The sequence below is a fragment of the Glycine soja genome, chromosome 11 (genome assembly GCF_004193775.1).
Source record: "Glycine soja cultivar W05 chromosome 11, ASM419377v2, whole genome shotgun sequence".
Taxonomy (NCBI): domain Eukaryota; kingdom Viridiplantae; phylum Streptophyta; class Magnoliopsida; order Fabales; family Fabaceae; genus Glycine; species Glycine soja.
The window spans coordinates 10793205-10814686 of NC_041012.1; the positions used below are offsets into that span (position 1 = coordinate 10793205).

The 21482-nt window shown below is 30.9% G+C and overlaps 2 protein-coding genes across 8 annotated transcripts; both read left to right on the forward strand.

The window, feature by feature from the left end:
• The first annotated feature begins 653 nt into the window (after window positions 1–653).
• LOC114376764 lies at window positions 654–6035 on the forward strand. Of its 2 annotated transcripts, none has more exons than XM_028335027.1 (7): window positions 654–1013; window positions 1529–1911; window positions 2462–2610; window positions 3758–3853; window positions 4642–4898; window positions 5001–5221; window positions 5421–6035. In XM_028335027.1, the coding sequence occupies exons 2-7, from the start codon at window positions 1534–1536 to the stop codon at window positions 5790–5792; spliced, it is 1473 nt and encodes a 490-aa protein (XP_028190828.1). In that variant the 5' UTR covers window positions 654–1013; window positions 1529–1533; the 3' UTR covers window positions 5793–6035. The 2 variants fall into 2 exon arrangements, with proteins under 2 accessions (XP_028190828.1, XP_028190827.1); XM_028335026.1 differs by having other exon boundaries at window positions 655–1013; window positions 1524–1911.
• Window positions 6036–8593: 2558 nt separating this feature from the next.
• On the forward strand, window positions 8594–20337 carry LOC114376112 (UDP-glucuronic acid decarboxylase 6-like). 6 transcript variants are annotated; one of them, XM_028334034.1, is made up of 13 exons: window positions 8594–8745; window positions 9228–9339; window positions 10164–10250; window positions 10358–10445; window positions 10666–10757; window positions 11045–11109; window positions 11194–11282; window positions 11622–11699; window positions 11840–11933; window positions 12220–12286; window positions 12380–12443; window positions 12517–12557; window positions 12852–13486. In XM_028334034.1, the coding sequence occupies exons 2-13, from the start codon at window positions 9262–9264 to the stop codon at window positions 13035–13037; spliced, it is 1029 nt and encodes a 342-aa protein (XP_028189835.1). In that variant the 5' UTR covers window positions 8594–8745; window positions 9228–9261; the 3' UTR covers window positions 13038–13486. The 6 variants fall into 6 exon arrangements, with proteins under 6 accessions (XP_028189835.1, XP_028189838.1, XP_028189837.1 ...); XM_028334037.1 differs by lacking the exon at window positions 8594–8745 and adding an exon at window positions 8770–8859; XM_028334036.1 differs by lacking the exon at window positions 8594–8745 and adding an exon at window positions 9020–9082.
• Window positions 20338–21482: the final 1145 nt, after the last annotated feature.

A 21482-nucleotide genomic window follows, 5' to 3' on the forward strand; every position in this document is an offset into this window, starting at 1 on the left:
TACCATCCATGCGTTGTATTTTTATTGGTTTCTTTTTATCACATCATTGTACAACTTGAGTTTTGTCCCCTTTGTACATAGTATCGGGCACATGGTTATGTGCATTTGACATGTTGAGTCCGAGTGTTTCTTTGATCTTATCATTACATTTTTAGGGTGCGACTCTTTATCAACAATATACTAGTTTTGATCGTTTCATCTTCTTAGCTGTAGAGTGACTCAACTATCATTTTTACTACCCAATGTCAATGAGAGAAGTCGGTCAACTGAGTATTACCAATATGTTCATCTGAGATGGTGTATAACCCTCCAAGTATTGAATTTAATGACATAAATACTCAAGATTAAGTTATTCTTTCCCGGGAGTAGGTATCCTCGAAATGTCCATCCCAAGCGATATACATATATTAAATTATTTTTTTTTATTTGTACTAAAAAATTTATAACAATTCATATATCTTAGGTTACAAAATAAAGTAATTTCATATTGTTTTTGGTACATAACAAAACTCCTTAATTTATATATATATATATATATATTTAAAATATTGAAAAGTTTATTATAAATTTAAGCTCATGTTGAATTAAGTGGATTAAATCCCATTATCCTCTCTTTATACTTTATTCTAATTAATTCGATTTAAATGCATCATATCGTCAATCACGAGAGTCTGGCGTTTTGCGTGTCTGCTGTCTAAAGATGGAGTTAGACTGTTGAATAACAGATGGAGGGACAATGACGTCTGAATCAACGCATCTCCACCGTCCACGTCTCAGAATCAGGTTCAGTTCCGGTCCCTCTTGCAAACCAACGATCTGCCACTGTGATGTAACTCGGAAAGTTAACGAAGAACCATTCGGTGGAAATCGGCGACGAACGAAGATCATCATCAACAACCTCACACCCTCATCAATTCAATTCAATTCTTCGCCCTATAAAATCAAAATCCGTTACATCACTTTTCACATCCATTCCTAACCTCCCCAACCTGACACTTACACGTTTCTTTCAGGTCAACTTTTGAACCTCAACGTTTTAAACATCTCGGATCGAATTTGACAGTTATACATGCTACAATTGCTTCTGCTCTATACCTTGTTTGGATTATCGTCACCGTAGTTATATATTCACACATCGCGTTGTTTCTTATTTTAATTTCATACTCTAGTGTTTTTTGACTTTACAAATTACAATGCTAATCCGTATTATTTCAATTTAGTTTATTGGTTTTGTTCTTTAAGACATGTATGTTTCACATTTTCTTATTTAAATATTTTGTTTTTTGGTGATAAGCTTGACATTTTAATTTTAACAAGTTTTGCGGTGTTTTTTAGTGTATTGGATTTATGCAGATGTAGATGTAGGCTATGCTGCTTGTAATAAAACCGTGCAATAATTTCTTGTGATGAGGACATGTTATAGTGTGGCAGATGGATTTCACTCTGAAGACTTTTTGTTTCATATTAGTGGTTGCATCTGAAATGAAACTGAAAGTACTTTTTTTTTTTTGGCTATTTGCTAGAGAAGCTGACATGCCTTCAGTTTACATGGGAGATAGGATGGATAATTCTAACTCGAGCTTGAGTTCTAATTCTAAAGAAAGCAGTGTTGTTGTTAATGGGAAAGAAACGTACAAAAAACTTCTGGTTGCATCACGGCCTAAAGGCTTTGCACAGAGAAATTATGAACACCTTGTGTCATTAACCCATGGTGACTTTGGAAGCAGTGCTGTGGGACGTGTCACGTTTTTTCTACTAAAACTTGCTGCATTAGAAACCGTGAGGAGATTCTCCAGGAGTAAATGTCCGTGTGTATGGCGAGGCCTACAGGGTCTCCAAATCCTTGTCTATCCACCATTCAAATGGATTCAGAGGTGGGCACCCTTCAGGGGTTTGGTGAAAAGCATGCAGGTTTGTGATTCTTGATTTCTGAAGGATTCATTAAAATTATATTTGAATATCATTTTAAAGCAGCAGAATATGATAGCCCCGGGAAATCATTAACTATAAATGTGAATTATCTTGGAATTTGGAAAATTATTTTGAAGTTTTAGAAATCATTCACATCATCTGTATCTGTGTGCTTCTGGGAGATCATTGTTTGGGATTTGAGAGGGCTTTTTATGGGTGGCTTCTATGTATCATGTACGTTTTGGAAAGTTTCTCAAATATTAATTCTTCTTCCCCATTTTTAAAAGATTAGTATTGCCTTTGTAAAGACCATGGATACTGATTTTTTTAAAGCTATTCATGCTTTTAGTATTTTGTCATCATTAGCAATCATAAGATGTACTGTTTCATATTTCCCCAGTCCCTCTTACTATTGAGGTTAAGGAGGACCAAAATCAAATTAAGGAATTCTCTCTTTTCTGTTTGTTTTTCCCCCCATACCCCTTTTTCTCATATCCCTTGTTTAGCTATATTTGTGAAGTAGATAGCTAATAAATTGCTCTATTACCAGGTACTATCAAGACCTCTATTAGTCCTTTCTATTGCAACCGTCTTTACTGATCAACCACAATGTAGTGATGGAACCTCAGATTGTGTTGCTTCGCATGATTCTGAAGCATCCGCCGAACTATCTCCAGCAGAGGCTAATTTGAATACAAGGTATATGATTTGAAGCTTCATGCTAAGGCCTAAGGTTTATCTGTGGTATTTAACCCTGTTATTCTCTGACTATATATACTAGCCTTTATTAACTAAGAATGACAACATCTATGTTCTTAAGAACTGTGATGTTTATTGAGTTATCATTAACCTTCCGCCCATAATTGCCAAAGGGTTATTTTTTCTAATGTAGGGTACTAGAAAAAAGCTTAGCAGCTTAGTGCTTTGTTTCAAACTTGGTGCATTTTGCAGGATTAAGAATCTAACTGAGCCTGCTTGTTCCATATATCATATGGAAAACTAAATTGCCAAAATCTTGCAAACTTTCTCCTACCTAGATTTTTCTGATAACTTAAAAACCATGCAGTCTGATGTAGTTGTGGCTTTCATCTGCACAACTCTGGTTAGATAAAATTGCGAGAACACACACAAACTGAAAGGCCTTATAAAATAAGATTATTTTTCTTGTTATTTACATATGATGTTTGGTGCCACCCTTTCTTAGAGGTGTTTCCTAAACTTGGTTGCATAAAATTATTGTGTCTTGTATTACTCTTGTTTCAACATGAATGATTTTCAAAGTGCACTGACTGTGGTTCTAGTAATATGTAGGGGAAGTGTCTAGTCAGAGAACTATTTTTATGTGAGATTGAGGAGTGGAAGCATTAACCTTACAACCATGCATGGATGGTTAAGATAAAAGGTTACTTAAATTCACATAGGCACTTAAATAATGTTACATGACTTTTGTATTTTAATCTTTACCTTTTCATGATAAGATCTAATAACCAATCCTTTCACTAATAAAAATATGCTTCTCATTTGATACTTCTTTGTGGCTTTTTATGTTCAATGATCTCTGATATAAATCTCAAAAAGTAATGTAGCATATTGATGAATCTTCGAAGCAATGTGAAGGACTGATCCCAAATCAACTTTAATCTTTCAATGTTTTAATGTCATACATATGATGAATCTCCAAAGCAACAACTTCATTCAGTAACTAAGTTTTCTGGTGAATAAAGTGCTATTTATATTCTACATGTTTTGCAGGATAAATTTGAAATTATTGTTTGGAGCTTTTCATATCTGGAATTTTCTTATGCAAGCTTCTTTAGTCTTACAAATATTTTCTTGTCTTTTGCAGTCATTGTGAGATAGATCCTGAAGTTTTAGAATATGAAAACTGGTTGACTCTACTCAATCAAGAGCTGGAAAATCAAGGGATTAGTTTGCCAGAAAGGTATTAGACAGTTTCTGTTATGTGCATAAATGCACCATTCTGAAAAAATATGATTCTCTCAGAATTTCATTGCAAAACTAGGCTATTTGATATTCCTACAATTACAGTTGTTCTGTAATTTACATTGATATCTACCCCTTTCTCCTGTATAATTCAGTTGTTGAAAAAAAAAGAAGGGGCATAAGAAATAATTTATTTATCAGCAATTCCACAATTGTGTTTGGTCTCTTTTCCCAGAGTTGAACACATTAAGAGGAATGCTAGCAGCACACTCTTTACTATTGATTAAAATTTCTTGAAACTGCAAAACCATAAGAGGTACATTATAAGATGTGAGACCCACAATTTTTGTGATTTAAATAATTTTCAATCAATAAGATAGAATGTGTTCAAAAGAGTGTATTCCTAGTATTTGTCATTAAATAATCCCTATTAAGTGAATAACATTCACTAAATAATTAATGGTATAGTAATAGATATCAATGTAAATTTTATAATTATGCAATAGTTATGGAATAGATATCGATGTAAATTCCACACCAACTTCTGAATTTTATATTGTTATGCAATAGTTAACAGTATAGTAAATTGATAATCCAGCTACTAATAATGATTGCTAAATTAATGCCAATAGTTTATCTATTCTCATTTTGAACTTGGATTATCGCATTTCTTAGGGAAAGTTTTGAAATCCTGGCCAGAGCAGCTTTATTAGATAGCAATAGCATATTGCATATTTCTTGGTTTCTCCTGTTGCAGCGGACCATGATTTAGTAGTGTTTATGCAGAATCAATGATGATGAGCTCCACAGATTTTACACAGCTTCTAATAATGACTCTTCATGCTTCCTTACCTCAATCAAGAAGACAATAAGTTGGCGGGACAGTTACAGATTTCTTTCAGGGGAAGAGCTGGAAACGTGGTCAAATATGGTTTTTTGGCATGGATCTGATTTTTCGCACAGACCTTGCCTCATTGTAAGGCTTGGGATAGCCTGTCGCTCTTTGGCATCTGAAGATAGACTTCAATTTGCTCAGGCAGTTAGTATGTTTTTTCTTTTTCTTGCCATCAGTTCATAATTAACCAGTTTCTTAGCTTATGGGTTTCTTGCTTTAGTTTAATGGTAATCAATGGTCTATACTTCAGTATCACAGGTAGAATACGGAGTCTTGCACTTGGTTGATGCAAGCAACCCTCAAATTACAGTATTGGTGGATTGTGAAGGGTTATCTCCATTGAGAATTCCTATGAAAATGTTGAGATCTTGTTCCTCCCTTCTGCTAGAACACTTTCCTAATCGTCTTGGTTGTTTGTTTATCATCCGACTTCCAGCAATTGTTCGTGTTATTGCCCAGACTTTTATTCAGGTAAATTTTCCCTTCCATTTATTTAGCATAAAATAACAAAGAGTTGTTCGATTAAATGCAATTTCACATATCCTTAGAGTGCCTCTAATCCAGATACAGTTTCTTGGCCTAAAATGAAGTTTTTCTTATTTCTCAAACCAATATCACTGTAAAATTTTTGCCTTTTCTTAATGAACTAATCCAAGACTTTGAATCATAGGTTTTAAAGCCATCTACTAGGAAGAAGTTGAAGTTAGGAGGAGAGGTATATCGGAAGGTACTTTATGACAATTTTCCGACCCTACCATCATATCTTGGAGGCAGCTGCTCTTGCATGAGATGTTCTAAAATTGGCAACTGGGATATTCTGCAACCTCATGCAACTGGGACCAGCCGGATTGATAGAGAGGAGGATATCAGTGACAATAGGGGTTTGCCATCACTGCATCAATCTAATGAATTAGATGGCCACCAAACCAGCAATTCTGACCAGCTGTTGAGAAAGGCTGTCATAAGTATTCTCGTATTTTGGGTTTTCATAGCTCTTGGTGCTGGAATTTACGATCCTAGTAGTCTTCATTTACCCCCATAACCTAAGATTGGGAAAATTAGTTTTGTTTCCCTAGTTGAATAAATTTTTAGAGGACACCTCTAGTTTGAGTTGTGTTTTTGAATTAGGAGCTAGTGTGGTGTTATCCAAAGTTCAGAACAGTAAAGGTGCACTGTTTCAGATTCTTTAAATATATAGATCTCCGGTTATGGCTTGAACAAATGCATTGTAAAATCGTTTTTGGTTTTATAAATTATATCAAATATTCCATTTTACCGCAGAAAATTGCTTCTACTGTATTGTTTGATCCTCCAAATTGAATGTTACAATGAAGAATGCAGCCCTGCTGGTGTGACCTTGCATTGACAGCACTCACATCAAAATATAACCAAGTTTGCTAAGTAAAATGTAGCATAAGAATTAAGTTATTCTTTCGAGGATACAATTAATTGAGTTTTTAGTGTGTGTTTGCTAAATATAATTTTTATTTTTAGTGTGTGTTTGATTGAGTTTAAATTGAGAAAAAAGATGAAGAAATTTTCAAAAATAAGGTGGATCTTACAAACACAGTTGCCCTTTCATTCTAAGCAACATCACAAACTGCATGTGCAAATATGGATTACAATGACTAAGTGAATGTTTGGTGGAATGAGAAAAAAAGAAATGGAAGTGAATAAAGATAGAAATGTTGAATTAAAGTAGAGAATAAAAATTGTGAGTGGCATAAAATTTTACTATGTATTTCATTCATTTTTTATTATTATCTTATTTTGCATCTATCAAATGGAGCATAAAACGTAGTAGTATCATTTTTAATGACATCTTTATTACTATTTGATTTTTACATCCTTGCTATAAATAACATTAACTAGAAGTATCATTTTAATTATTACATCTTTATTACTATTATTTAAATAATCACATATTTATTACATTCTTGTTATAAATAAGTGAGAAATATACTTTTTACATGGGACTTTTATCAGAAGGGTGTAAAAAAAATTTGATTTTTTCATTTGGACATCGATTTTAAATTATTATTAAAGATGGAGTAAATCATAATAAATGACACGACTTTTGAGTGAGAAGTCATAACACCTTTATTTCTTTAATTGAAGTTGTAAAATTTATGACTTCAGTTTAATTTTTTTTTATTTACAATTTCAAAGTCGTATATGTTTTTAGTTTTTGTTTTTTTAACTTTCAAAATTGAAGTTCTAAGTTTAGTTTTTTCTCACTTTGAAGTTGTATTTTTTATCTTTAAAGTTTTTTTGTTTTAGGATTTTTTTACTTGTATTTTCTTTTCTGTTTTGTTTTTAATTTTTCTAAAAAATTGTAAATAATTTTATTTATTTAATTATTAAATAAATATTTTAATTTTACTTGTTACTGGTTTTATTTAATATCTTGTATATATTTTTTTATATGATTTTATTTGGTATCTTATATATTTCTTAATATTATTTTATTTAAAATATTGTTTTATTTAATATATTTTATATATTTAAAATTTATATCATTTTTTAATAATGCTATTGAATTTGATTTGTTTTGTAAATGAAATAAAAAAACTAACATAATGATATTTAATATTTTTTGAATATTTGTTCTATTTTAAATACTTAAATATTAAAAAATTAAAATTTTAAAACAAATATTAAAATATTTTGTTACTAATATTAACTTATAACTTATGAAATAATATTATTTATTTTGTATAAAATAATTTACTATTAACAACATCTAATAATTTAATAATAAAAATAATTGTTAAACTAAAAATAACATAATACACTAATATAAAGTGAACAATACAAATTAAAGATAAGCATAAAAAGTAAAAATTATATTAACTGTTTACTTGTTTGGATGAATCGTTAGTACAATTATGTTAAATATATAAAATTATCTAAATTTTAAATTTACAAAATATTTTAGATAAAACATTATTAAAAAATTATATAAAATATTTAAAATAAAACAATATTAAAAAAATATAACATATTAAATAAAATCATATAAAAAATATATACAAGATATTAAATAAAACTAATAATTAGTAAAATTAAATTTTTTTATTTAATAATTAAATAAATAAAATTATTTATAATTTTAAAACAGTTGAAAACAAAATAAAAAAGAAAATACAAGCAAATAAAAAATCCTAAAATAAAAACTTTAATCATAAAAAATTTAAAGAAATGAAAAATTGTAAAAAAAAAACTAAACTTAGAAAAAGTCTTTAAGTAAAAAAAATGTACAAATTTTAAATCATAAATAAACTAAAGTCGTAAAAATTTTAATACTATAAAATATTATAACTTTTAACTCAGACACACCTATCGTTAGAAAAATTAAAAATTTTTTATACCCTTTTTGATAAAAGTTTCTTTCTATTTATAATACTTAAGTTTGAAATGATATTTATTCTTTTTTTAAAACATAATTTATAATATTTCTTATATTAATTATTTTTAAAATAGAAATAATTCTCATTAAGAATAGAAAAAAATTTATGACCAAATAGAAAAAAATAATATTAATAACAAGAATAATTTAAAAGAAATTTATAAATTTAAGAAAAAGTTATTATTATTAATTAAGTTAATCACTTGTTTTAATACTAATAAGTTAGATAATTAAATCTTATATATATAATAAAACAATAAGAAATGCCATAATATAAATTAAAAACAAATAAATATATTCATTTATTAATTTTTTTTAATGCGTTACGCCACGTCATCTCTGACCGTGTGTAAAAAACTTATGACTTGTGACTTTCTTATCCGATAGTTCTGACAACTCCAGAAACAGTAACATAATAACGAGACACAGACAGAGCTCATTAATTTATGTCTTAAAAACACAATTAATCAACCTCAGCCACTGCATTTACGTTTTCTCATTAATCCTTTCACTTTGCTTGCTACTACTCTAATATCTATATCCCTGTATACAATTTTTCCCCCCTCTCTCTCTGTCTAACAAACAGGTATTTAACTATTCAGTAGAAATTTGATTTTTTCAAAGTTTGGTATGATGCCACCCTTTTGTTTTGGTGTCGTCGCCGTTGCTTAAGACCTTTCATTATGCTCTTCAACTTTCCGTGAGTTTGAAGGATCCCAAAATTCATTTTTTTTTTATTATTAAAATTATTGGTTCTTTTTGGTATGGAATTAAGTAATTTAAAAAATAAAATTTAATTTAGCGTTTGGTGGGGAATTTCAAAGTACTGGATCCTCTTTCTTCTATAAATTGTTTTCTGATCGTAGGTCGTTTGGATCAGATCCGTGATTTGTGGTTTTAGATTTGTGTGTCTTTGCGATAAGGTCCACTATTATTTCTCACACTCTCTCTTTCTCTTCTGAATGTTATTGAAGTGTCTGATATTTATTACTTGATTTGATTTTATGAAATTTTGTAACTAGCCTAATGTATGTGTAAGAAATTTTGACCCTTTGAGAATTGGTTCAGGATTTGAGCTTCAGTGGGTTTTTTTTTTTTTACAATGGCAACGAATTCTTCTAATGGAGCAACAAAGCAACCTCCCATGCCATCTCCCTTGCGTTTTTCCAAGTTCTTTCAGGTGAACTCTCTCGCGTAGCATTCTCATGCTTTTCTTTCATTCTAATTGTTGCTTGGATCCTGGTATGCGGGTTTCATTTTAGTTCACTTTTGTTGTTGTCATGTTTCTCACTTTTGTTATAAGTTGATTTCTATTGATAACGGCATAATGTCATTTGATTATGACATGTTAAAGTATACAACTGAGTTTATTTGCTGATGAGTGACTTACCTGTGCTTGTCAGATTCCCCTTTTGCTTTTATGAATGGATCTTTATTTTAATGTGCCTGAGTTGATGGTGATATTTTATTTATATGGCCAATTGTGGTCTAGAAACAATTTATGAAATCAATATACCTTTTTTGTAGGTGTAAAATGTTATAGGAATTCAGTAAATTTAATGTTTGCAGGGAACATGAGTAGTACCGAAATTCAGATCTCTCTAAATTTCAACTTGTGTGCTGGTTAGATCTTGAAGCTGTTAGCATTTTAGTTTTTATTCAATGCTCACTCTTGTCAAAATATATGTTATGGTTGCATTCTTATGTTTTGCTTTTCAGCTCTTGTTTCCAGTTGGTCAATAAAAAAAAAATTCCCTTTTCACTGCTTCATTTCACTTTATATATTCTCTTGCACAACATAGTTCAGGTCATATGGGATTATGTGCATAAAACATGCTGACAAAAAAAAGGTTCATAAAACATCATATTACATCTCATTATCGTGAGAACACTGATTATCTGAACAATGCTCTTGTCAGGATGTCTTACTTTACATGATCATTTTTTTCCCTTTCCTTACGTGAATTCTTGGTTTTACAATGTTCCTTTCATCTCTGACAAAAGTCCAATATGAGAATTCTGGTTACTGGAGGAGCTGGATTTATTGGCTCTCACCTAGTTGACAAATTGATGGAAAATGAAAAAAATGAGGTTAGCTTGGTTGATATCTTTTTGTTCTTAGTTTTGAAATTTATTAGTTATTCAACAAGTACGATATAACTTTGGAACAATATGTGATAGTATGCTGGTCTAATCAGGTCATTGTTGCTGACAACTACTTCACTGGATCTAAAGACAACCTTAAAAGATGGATTGGCCATCCAAGATTTGAGCTAATTCGTCATGGTATAATTTTACTATTCTCTTCATTGCAATCATTCACAGTTTGGGATTAATTTGATGGTTTATTCTCAATTGTTCTAAATCAGTTACCAATGTAGAGCAGCCAGCTGCATCATGCTGTTCAACATAACATGAATGATTCTATCAGGTGCAGAGTTTCTCTGCGTTTTTAGATGTGTTTTAATTTAATTAAAATGCATGTACTTTTCTTTTCCCTGAACAGATGTCACAGAGCAATTGTTGATTGAGGTTGATCAAATCTATCATCTTGCATGCCCTGCTTCTCCAATCTTCTACAAATACAACCCTGTAAAGGTGGGGGTTCTTAGATTCTACTTTTATATTTCTGTCATTTACCATGATCCTGTCAGCTGTCTACATGATTTATTTCTTGCACAGGAGTAGTTTTAGTTCCTCCCACTGCCCCCCCTCCCCCTTCTATTGTAGATTTAAAAATTGAATTTCATATATATTGTTATGATGTTTCCAATTGTTAGTATGTCCAGTAATTCAGATTGTGTTTATGACCTACTCATTGGTCGATTCTCTCTATCTAGTGAATTTCGAGAAATTATCTAACAGTTAAAGTAAAACCTTTACAGACAATAAAGACAAATGTGATTGGAACACTGAACATGCTTGGGCTTGCTAAGCGTGTGGGAGCAAGGTTATCTCTTTTTCTAAATACAAAAGTGGATGATCTACATCATTGCCATCCGTGTATTTTACAAGTAGTAATTTTGATTGACAGGATTTTGCTTACATCTACTTCAGAAGTATATGGGGACCCTCTTGTGCATCCACAACCAGAAAGCTATTGGGGCAATGTAAACCCCATTGGTACATACACATCTCATTCTCAATCCAAACTTGTGTATCAATGGCATCATAATGGGGACAATGCTAATTTAGCTGAGCTCATCATAATGTTTACCTCAATGTTTAATTTTCACACTTCAAAGTGATTTGTCATTTTGATCATGCATTTGTTAAAGAACATAATCTGAAAGCTGCAAAGATATGATCTTTTTGAATTATATTTTGATAAGATCCATGGCGATCATATATTTCCAAACCTATAGGAATTTGGAATGACCATCGACTTTAATATATACCATATCATTATCTCTTGGAATGTTGCTTTATCAATAGCCTAAACATAAAAATATGTATGAACAGGAGTTCGGAGTTGTTATGATGAGGGCAAGCGTGTTGCAGAAACTTTGATGTTTGATTATCATAGGCAGCATGGAATCGGTAATTCCTTATCTTTATTTTTTCCTTTTCTCCTTGGCAACATCTCATTGATTGAGGGCACAAACAGTACACGTTTTGCACTGCTGTTAACTAATAAGCAATAACTCAATGTGATGCTTATTTTCATATTTTTCTCTCAGAAATACGCATTGCGAGAATCTTCAACACATATGGACCACGCATGAATATTGATGATGGGCGTGTTGTCAGTAACTTCATTGCTCAAGCAATTCGGTAAATCCTTTAACTTAATAATGTTATAGGCAAGATGGATATGCTGATAAATAGTTTTTTAAGACTTTATATTATCTCAACTCTCAAGAAACATTGATGCACACCAAACAAATAACTGTTTGAGTGCAGTACTGCAGTAATAAGTAATTATGTGCTTGTTGAGCCTGCTGCTTATTTGCTAGGTTGATTCAAATACCTTGATTTAGTTGACCACTCATAATTTATTTTTTTACCATTTCAAGTTGCACTCTCTATCTGTTGCTTCTCATATAATTTTTTGTTATAGTGGTGAACCCTTGACTGTCCAAGTTCCAGGAACTCAAACTCGCAGTTTCTGCTATGTCTCTGACATGGTATATATGATACATGTTTCTTATTTGTGATTTATTATCTTGATTCAAGTACTAGGCGTGATTGACTAAGATTATACATTTGAAATCTATTAGGTTGATGGACTTATACGTCTAATGGAAGGGGAAAACACTGGTCCAATCAACATTGGGAACCCAGGTTATATTACAATACATTTGAGTGCTGACTTTTCTGCCAAATATTAATATGTGTTGATACTTCATTCTTCCAGGTGAATTTACAATGATTGAACTTGCCGAGAATGTGAAAGAGGTTAGTTGTAACTTGCAAACCATTTCAATTCTTGGAGAATCCCCACTTCTCTCTTCTGTGTTAGTCTGGTTATATTTTAACTATAAGCTTTGACCAACAAGTTTGAAAAAAGGAACTCTTTGATAGTGAATTGTGGACATGTTTCCATGAGAGGGATTGTGTATGTGCTTTGCAACATGCAATTAACAAAGTGATGTGGGGAAAAAATGTTTTTTTGTTTACCTTGTGGTTTAATGATGGAGCTTTTCGTGAAAAACTTTGAAGTTAGCTAATGCTTTATGTATGGTTGTGCAGCTTATCAATCCAAAAGTGCAGATAAATATGGTTGAGAACACTCCTGACGATCCTCGTCAGAGAAAACCAGACATTACAAAAGCAAAGGAATTGCTGAGATGGGAACCAAAGGTCAAGTTGTATGATGGCCTTCCTCTCATGGAAGAGGATTTCCGTCAGAGGCTTGGAGTTCCCAAGAGCAACTAAGCTCCTTTTACTCCTTCATTTCTTATCATATAATCATAATGAATATTTTGATAGTAACGGGGATGTGGATGAACCTGTTAAGTGTTAAGAGATGTTTTATATTGAAAATTATGGAGAGGAAGGTTAAACTTGCAGCCGGCAAAGCCAACTTGAACTTGCTCTTCAAATTGATACAATAAGATTGCTTCTCCACCCAACTTCTATTGGAAATGCTGTTGTTGAGATGAGTTGAAATTATTTTTTATTGAAATTTAGGTGTTACAAGTTCTCTTTCGACTTTCTTTACCCATTGTATGTCAGGGTAGGTGTGTCTTAATGTGTTCTCTGTACCGAAATACAATTCAGATTGTGTTTGGTGGGTTCATATTTGGATTTGAGGAGGTTTGAATCTCCTTAAGAAATAAAGTTACGATGTTCTGATATGAATGTGAAATAGGTTCTACTTGAAATGTTTCTCAATTCTTATTTGTTGAGATCTACTCTTCCAGTCGTTATATTCTACTAGGGAAACGGAGATCCGTGTCTCTTTAAATTTTTTGAATAATAAAAAAATAAAAGTTAAATAAAAAAAATGATAGAATAAAAACAAACTAATAATATAAAAGCAGTTAATGTAAGTTAAAAAAAATTAAAATTTAAGAAATAGTTTAAAAAAGATTAACTATTGTTACTACTTTAAGGAATATCCTTAAGAATAAGGATAAAATGGTTTAAAAAATGTAGAGACAAAAATACTGATATAAAGTTGTATCTTCTTTGTATATTGGTATAGATGATTCACCTTGTGATCTCCATGTTTGTTTACGTGTACATAATTTACGTGATAATAAATCAAATTAAAGATAAATTGAAATTAAAGGTTATTTAATTTTATTTGCTTCTAATTTAAATTTGTCTTAAAATTTTAATTCTAACATGTAATATTAATAGAGATGGTGTGCATTAATTCACATAATTTCTATCTCAAAGAAGAAAATATATTTTGGTCCCTTTAAAATTTTAAAAGTTCATTTTTAGTTCTTCTAGATTTTTTGTCTTTTAGTATCTTTATTTTTAAAATGTCTGTTTTTTATCCCTCTAAATTTAAAATATGCTCTAAATAGAACTTAAAAAGATAAACGACCTCTTGACCAAGATAGTTTAAAAGCGAAAACTAAGGTTGGGTTTGTTATACAATATGATATAGGACAAAGAGAGCAACGCAAGATAAATACTTGAATTATAGGATAAATTTTTATCATGTGTATTATTGGATTAACAATGGACAACACAAGCATATCAATATAAAATTTACTAAAATATATTTTTTAATATTAATTATCTTAAAATAATTTGCATTAATATTATTATATTGTATGAGGATTCAAAATACATAATACATAAACTAATTAGTAGATCATGTAAATCTGAACTACATTATAAGATAAGGTTGTTGTAACTAGTAAATAATGTGAATTTTAAATATATGACATAATAAGAGTTGTTGCAACTAACAGAGCATATGAATTCAAAATACATTATATGATAAGATTGTTGCAACTGATAGATAATGAGTGAGAGATAAGAGAGGTGAGGATAAGTGCTTTTTGAATAATTTTTACCTAAAGCAACTAAAAAGAAATTGAGTTTTGGATTTGTCCTCGAATAATTAATTTGTTTTGTCCTATGAACTTACTACGTGACTATGTGATAGGATTTAACTTATGTTAAAATAAAAATGTGATATAAATCTAGTCATTAAATATGTATTTAGCTCTGCATGAAGGGGTAAGTATAAGATATCATTCAAAGTGACACTTCCTATGTCATATGTGACAAGAATCACCCATTCTAATAATTTTTTTTTTTTATCAAATTATTCATGTAATTAGTTTTCATGTTTAACCCATTTTATTAAAAAATTCAAGAAAAACAAACGTTTCAAAACTAAAGAGATTAAAAATGAATAAATTGTTTTAGAGGGAATACAAATAAACCTTTTAAATTTTAAAAAATTTAAAAACATATTTATCCTTTTTAAATATATAAATTATATTTTTTACATTTATAATGAATAACTTAAATTACACTATGATTTAGTTCAGTAGAGCATTGTTCCCTCTTAAAATAAAATGATTTGTTTATGTCTAAAATAAATTGTCAATTCTAAAAAAATATCAATTAGATTTAAAGGGTAAAAGATTAGATTAAAGTAGTGGAGATAATGAAGTCATCTAAATCAATTTGCAGGTATTCTTTAAGGATAGAATTAATCCAAACTCGTCCACAACAGAAATTGAGTGAGAGCAACAAACTGATAATATTAAATATCTTTGATGAAGCGAAAAACAAACAACTTCCATGATTTGATTTAGTTAGCAACTTCCATGATTTGATTTAGTTAGATGTCTTTGTCTTTGTCTTTGTCCAACAAAAACTCCACGTGAGCCCATGCAAACAAGCAGACGTGTGAATCACATCACATTTATTTATTATAATTTTAAGAAACAATTCCAAAACATTATGCTATAAATAATAGTGCATTACACATTTACACTCCCCTTGCTTATTAATTACTCATTCCCAGTCTCCGATTTTGCTTAACGTTCAATTCTCCAACCGTACGTATTTGCTTCCGTAGATATACGCTTTGGTTTCCCTTTGCATGTTCTGTTTGGTGTGATTTTGATTTCGATCGCTCTTGTCGTTGCATAGGTGCTTTCATTTTACGTTCTTCAACATTCCGTGAGTTTTAAGACTTCTTTTTTGTTTTTCTGATACATGTTTTCATTTTTTTTCATTTTTCTAAATTTGGCATTTGATTGAAGAATCTTCTGTTTTTGGATCTATATAATTTGGTTTATGATCATGGTGTATTTGAATCAGAAGAGTGGATAGGTTTTTGGTTTGGAATTTGGATTGGGTTGGTTTTGTTCTCATTCTCTGTCTCTCCCCAATTGGCCCTTTTATTTGATAGATTTGATGGCACTTGATCTGGTTTATGAAAATTTTGTTATGCTGTTCCGAACCGTGCTGAGAGCAAATTGGTTAACCTCTTCGAAATTGGTGCAGGAATTGAACTTCAGAGGTCCTTGCAATGGCAACGAATTCTTCTGATGTACTGTCGCCGAAGCAACCTCCCTTGCCATCTCCCTTGCGTTTCTCCAAATTCTATCAGGTGTACTATCACTTTATTATCATTATTATTATTAACAATCTTCTTGCCACATTGTTGTTCTCGTCTGTTATTTGGATCGCACAATTAAAATTTATTGTTAATTGGCTTGATATTGTTTATACAATGGAGATCTTTTCGATTTTTCTATCCTGTGTACCAGATGCATAGGACAAGAATATGGATTATATATGTTTTACACCATATTAAATATGATCAAAATAGATATGATGGATGAACTTTGTTGTTGTGCTTAAGTTTGTTCTTAAGCTCTGCAAATCAGTATCATTTACTATTTACACAGATTGCAATCACAAATCAAACTGTGAGAGCTTACTCTGCAAAATATGACCAACAGGCCAGAGTTATATCCAGGGAGGGAGGGGAGTGATAACAGAAAAAAGGGTTCAAAGTTATCCCTCTTTCTTTCTTTTTTTTTAATGGGGGGTATACTAATACTGATCAGTGAAACTAAGTTTTTTTTTTTTCTTTCATTTATCTATTATTCTATTTTCTTGTATACCTATGGTTCAGAAGTATGTGTATGAAAACATGCATCCTACAACTGTTGATTGAAATTTGTTGTGTGATTATAAACAGGGATTTTGTCTGAAAGAATCCCTTAGTCTGCATAACTTAATTTTTCTTGATGCCTTGTTTAACCAACATTTCTTTCATTCTTGACCATAGTCTAACATGAGAATCTTGATTACGGGAGGAGCTGGATTCATTGGTTCTCACCTAGTTGATAGATTGATGGAAAATGAAAAAAATGAGGTCAGCTAATTAGTTTATTGTGTTTTTGAGTAGTTTTGTTTTTCTTTTCAGCGATTCTATTCTGCTTACAAAACATAACTTCTAATCAGGTCATTGTTGCTGACAACTACTTCACTGGATCAAAGGACAACCTCAAAAAATGGATTGGTCATCCAAGATTTGAGCTTATCCGTCATGGTATACTCCATTTTGTTTACTATTCAACTTCTCAACCATCTAAAAATTAAATTATTGTGCATATGATAGACTGAAGATTAGATTATATTTTGTCTCATTTGGTAGCATGTGTGAACACTAGTGTCTAAGGTTGGAAACTGATTTATGTTAAAAGTTAAAAGACTGCAAAAGATCATTCTATCAGCAGAAGCTTTACAGTTGTTACACCACAAATTTAAGTATTTGATATTTCAGGTTCAGTTGTTTCTTAATCAACTGCAATGTTGATCAACTGGTTGTATGATATTCTCTGGAATCATGAACAGTGATACCTTAGTGTATATAGTTTATCATGTTCAGAATGTCTTTAAATGTCTAAAAGTTAATGATACGGATACACATTATCATTATGATCCCTTTGTAGATGTCACTGAACCTTTGACGATTGAGGTTGATCAGATCTACCATCTTGCATGCCCCGCATCTCCTATTTTCTACAAATATAATCCTGTGAAGGTATAGTTTTGAGTCTTGTTTTGTCTATATTTCATTATCTTTTGATTAGCATGCAAACATATTTTTCTCAGCTGATAAAGGTTTTGCTTTTAACATTCATTGCATAGTCATTGTCCAATTTATATTGCAGTATATAGAATTCATGCATTCTGTGGCTTTCAGCAATCTGCAGTATATTAATTCTACTTCTGTCATGTGTTATTGCTTGAAAGTTCTGTTTTTCAGCTGATCCTTGAGACACTATCTAATATGTTAGGAAAATAATTTTTACAGACAATAAAGACAAATGTGATTGGCACACTGAACATGCTTGGGCTTGCAAAACGAGTTGGGGCAAGGTTGGAAAATTGTCTTTGGAAAATGATAATTTCAGCTTCTATCATCATTTGGTCTTTATTCTTTTTCTTTTTGGTAGAGTCTTAGTTCTTATTTTATTGGCAGGATTTTACTCACATCAACATCTGAGGTATATGGGGATCCTCTTGTGCATCCCCAACCTGAAGGCTATTGGGGCAATGTGAACCCTATTGGTACATGCTTTTCTCTTTGTCTCAATCTGTATCTTTCTTAAATTAAATTATATCTTCTGCTATGATTGTGAAAAATATCTGTGCAGTATAAACCATAGAGACCTACTTTCTTATTTAATTTTTGTATTATAAGGTAGCTTATTGTTTGAATTTCTTTTTCATGACAAACTATAATTGGTTATGAACTTAAGAAGCTAAAAGCATTGAAGTAAGCATGTGTGTGAGAGACCTTTCTTTTGCCACATAAGTATTAGCTCCTTAATGCAAGGTTAACTTTTTTGAAGCAAAGAATTTTTTCAATACAATATTTATGTAGATGTATTATGGTCTAAGCACTTGATTATATATCTTTAACAGGAGTTCGTAGTTGCTATGATGAGGGGAAACGTGTGGCTGAAACTTTGATGTTTGATTATCATAGGCAGCATGGAATAGGTAATTTCTGCTCTTCTTTTCTTCATAGTTGTTGTTGATTGTTGTTGTTTTCTTCATAGTTGTCTTTTGTTCCTTGTTATAGCTGGTAGAAAATTTTCTTTTGTAAGTTAACTGAGTTTTTTATATTTCTTTCAACATAGAAATACGTGTTGCAAGAATCTTTAACACATATGGGCCACGCATGAATATTGATGATGGACGTGTTGTCAGCAACTTCATTGCTCAAGCGATTCGGTAATTAAAACATTTTTCAGTTTGTAGTTTATATGTTGTACTCTAGTGTTATTTCTATGTGCCTTGTTTGATCTGTTAATGATGGTTTTTGATTGCTGCATTCAGGTCTTTAGTTGAATGCGTGATGCATGCAATGGGGCATGCTTTTCACTTGCATCAATTATTGATTTAATTATTTCAGTACCTTGATTTGGTTGACTAACTGTGACTTCTTTTTCTGTCTTCTCCCCATTTCTAAATTGATGTTTTATTGCTTTATCTGTTATCCGTCATTTCGCTCAATCTTTGGTGTGTTTCAGTGGTGAACCCTTGACAGTCCAGTCTCCAGGAACACAAACTCGCAGTTTCTGCTATGTCTCTGATCTGGTATATATCTCATTTGCATCTTTGTTTCATTGAGTTACTGTTAGTATTTGGTAAGCTGATTATGTTTTATTGTGATAGGTTGATGGACTTATCCGTCTCATGGAAGGATCCGACACTGGGCCAATCAACCTTGGAAATCCAGGTTAGATTTATATTGCAAGGCCTGCTTTTGAGTATCTTAACTTTTTTCCAATTGTGAAAACATCTTTAATTTCTTTGCCTTTATCAGGTGAATTTACAATGCTTGAACTTGCTGAGACAGTGAAGGAGGTTAGTTCAAGCTTTTATCCTTTTCAATAGCTTTCACTTCTCAAGTTTGGTTCATACTTAATTAAGCTTGTGAGTTGTAAAGTGTGATTTGAAACTTAGCTACCAATCCGGGAGGGAGCTATTTTTATAGGGAAGACTGCATGTGTGCACAACACAGGCGTCTATATGATTTAATTACAACACATTTTAACTCATTTTAATTCCTATGCATATATTCTTTTAACTTATTTTAATCCCTACACGTGAAATTTTTAATTCGTTTTAGTTCCTACAATTTTGTTAAGAAATGTATGTGTAGAGACTAAAGTGAGTAGTTTTTAGGTGTAAAAATTAAACGTAAAGATTATGAAGGTATAGAAATTAAATGAATAATTAAACTCGCCTATATTAATGAATTTCTCGGAAAATAGTTTCTAATTCATACTCTTGTGGTCGATTTGCAGCTAATTAATCCAGATGTGGAGATAAAGGTAGTGGAGAACACTCCTGATGATCCGCGACAGAGAAAACCAATTATAACAAAAGCAATGGAATTGCTTGGCTGGGAACCAAAGGTTAAGCTGCGAGATGGCCTTCCTCTTATGGAAGAGGATTTCCGTTTGAGGCTTGACAAAAACAATTAACTTATTTTTCTTCCTTGTATATCTAGTCAAAATATTTCGATAATAAGTGGTATTGGATTATTCTATAAGTTTTCATATTTATGATACTTAGGAAGTAGGGATACCTGTAATTTCGTTTCCTCGATCGTACTCTTGTTTCACAAAAAAACACTGCAGCAATCATGTCTGTGCAAATTTTGCCAGTGAAATTATTATTGAGTTAAAATTTTCTTATAGTAAAAAGAAAAGTCCCTCCTTTATGGTTCTCTTTTCAAACATACGTGAATGCATTCTTTAATATTCGTGATTTGATAATCAAGATTCTGTTACACTAAATCATTAGTTCTTTACTTCTTCTTTTTTTCAACTGCACTTGTCAGTCGTAATTGATTAAAAATTAAAAATCAAACTGGGTTGTTATACGTCGGCGGTATTAAGTTTAGACTTTTGATGTTATTAATTAATAATCATGCTTACTATTTCGGTATTATTAAACATGTTATTTGTAGGCGGTGATCATGGACGGAAAAATAAAAGAGTATTCATACAACTTAAATATTAAGGTTTGACCAGCGTTTAATTAATGGACCACGGTGAAAAGAGAAAGTTGGACGGGGGCTTCTAATGAGACTTGAACAAACATTTTCATATTAACAAAGTCCAACCAACACTTGTTAAAAGTGCAAAACCTTCTGATAAATTTTATCATATTGATAATTAGCGCTGTATTTTCATGCCATAATAAATTTGCTAATTTCCTCTGTATCATATTATAATACATATAGAATCTTTTTTATACTCTAGCATTGTCAATAGTTTCTCTCAATCATATTGAATTATTCTCGTTTTATCATTATATACTTTATCTTCTTAATTGATTATCTTACAATCTCTCTAATTAAAATTTTAAACTGTCAATAATTAATTATCTCTATAAACCCAAAATATAATTTTTATATTTATAGATATTTCTTAGCTTAACTTATACGTATTAGCTTGTATTTTTCTTTTTATGTGTAAAATATTCACCAATTTTATTGTTGATGACTAATAAAATCTCTTTTAGTGAATATTTTTCATGACTCAAATTTAAAATTTAATGGAATCGAATTTAGTTTGACACCAACTAACAACACATTAGTTATATATTTTTTTTTCTTTGTTCTTTTCACTCCTCTAAAATAAAAACAAAATGTTAGTCTAATTTAATTAAATTGAGTTGGGTCTTACTATTAATGTTCTTTGAGCATTAGATACGGTATAAAAAAACAGATATTTTGTATTGAAATATACATCTTTTCGTTATTATGGAAATTTACATTAGTTATAGTAATAACAGTGTATTAATTACATTTTTTTATTCAGAAAAAAGTGGTCTAAGGACGCTTATTTAACATTTGTGAAT

Bases quoted from the DNA above. Each gene is read 5' to 3' on its own strand.
- LOC114376764 (XM_028335027.1), top strand. From the start codon at position 1,534: ATGCCTTCAGTTTACATGGGAGATAGGATGGATAATTCTAACTCGAGC. The intron at 2,611-3,757 runs GTATATGATTTG...TGTCTTTTGCAG, and splicing joins GAGGCTAATTTGAATACAAG to TCATTGTGAGATAGATCCTG. The intron at 4,899-5,000 runs GTATGTTTTTTC...TCTATACTTCAG, and splicing joins TCAATTTGCTCAGGCAGTTA to TATCACAGGTAGAATACGGA.
- LOC114376112 (XM_028334034.1), top strand. From the start codon at position 9,262: ATGGCAACGAATTCTTCTAATGGAGCAACAAAGCAACCTCCCATGCCA. The intron at 10,251-10,357 runs GTTAGCTTGGTT...TGGTCTAATCAG, and splicing joins TGGAAAATGAAAAAAATGAG to GTCATTGTTGCTGACAACTA. The intron at 12,558-12,851 runs GTTAGTTGTAAC...ATGGTTGTGCAG, and splicing joins TTGCCGAGAATGTGAAAGAG to CTTATCAATCCAAAAGTGCA.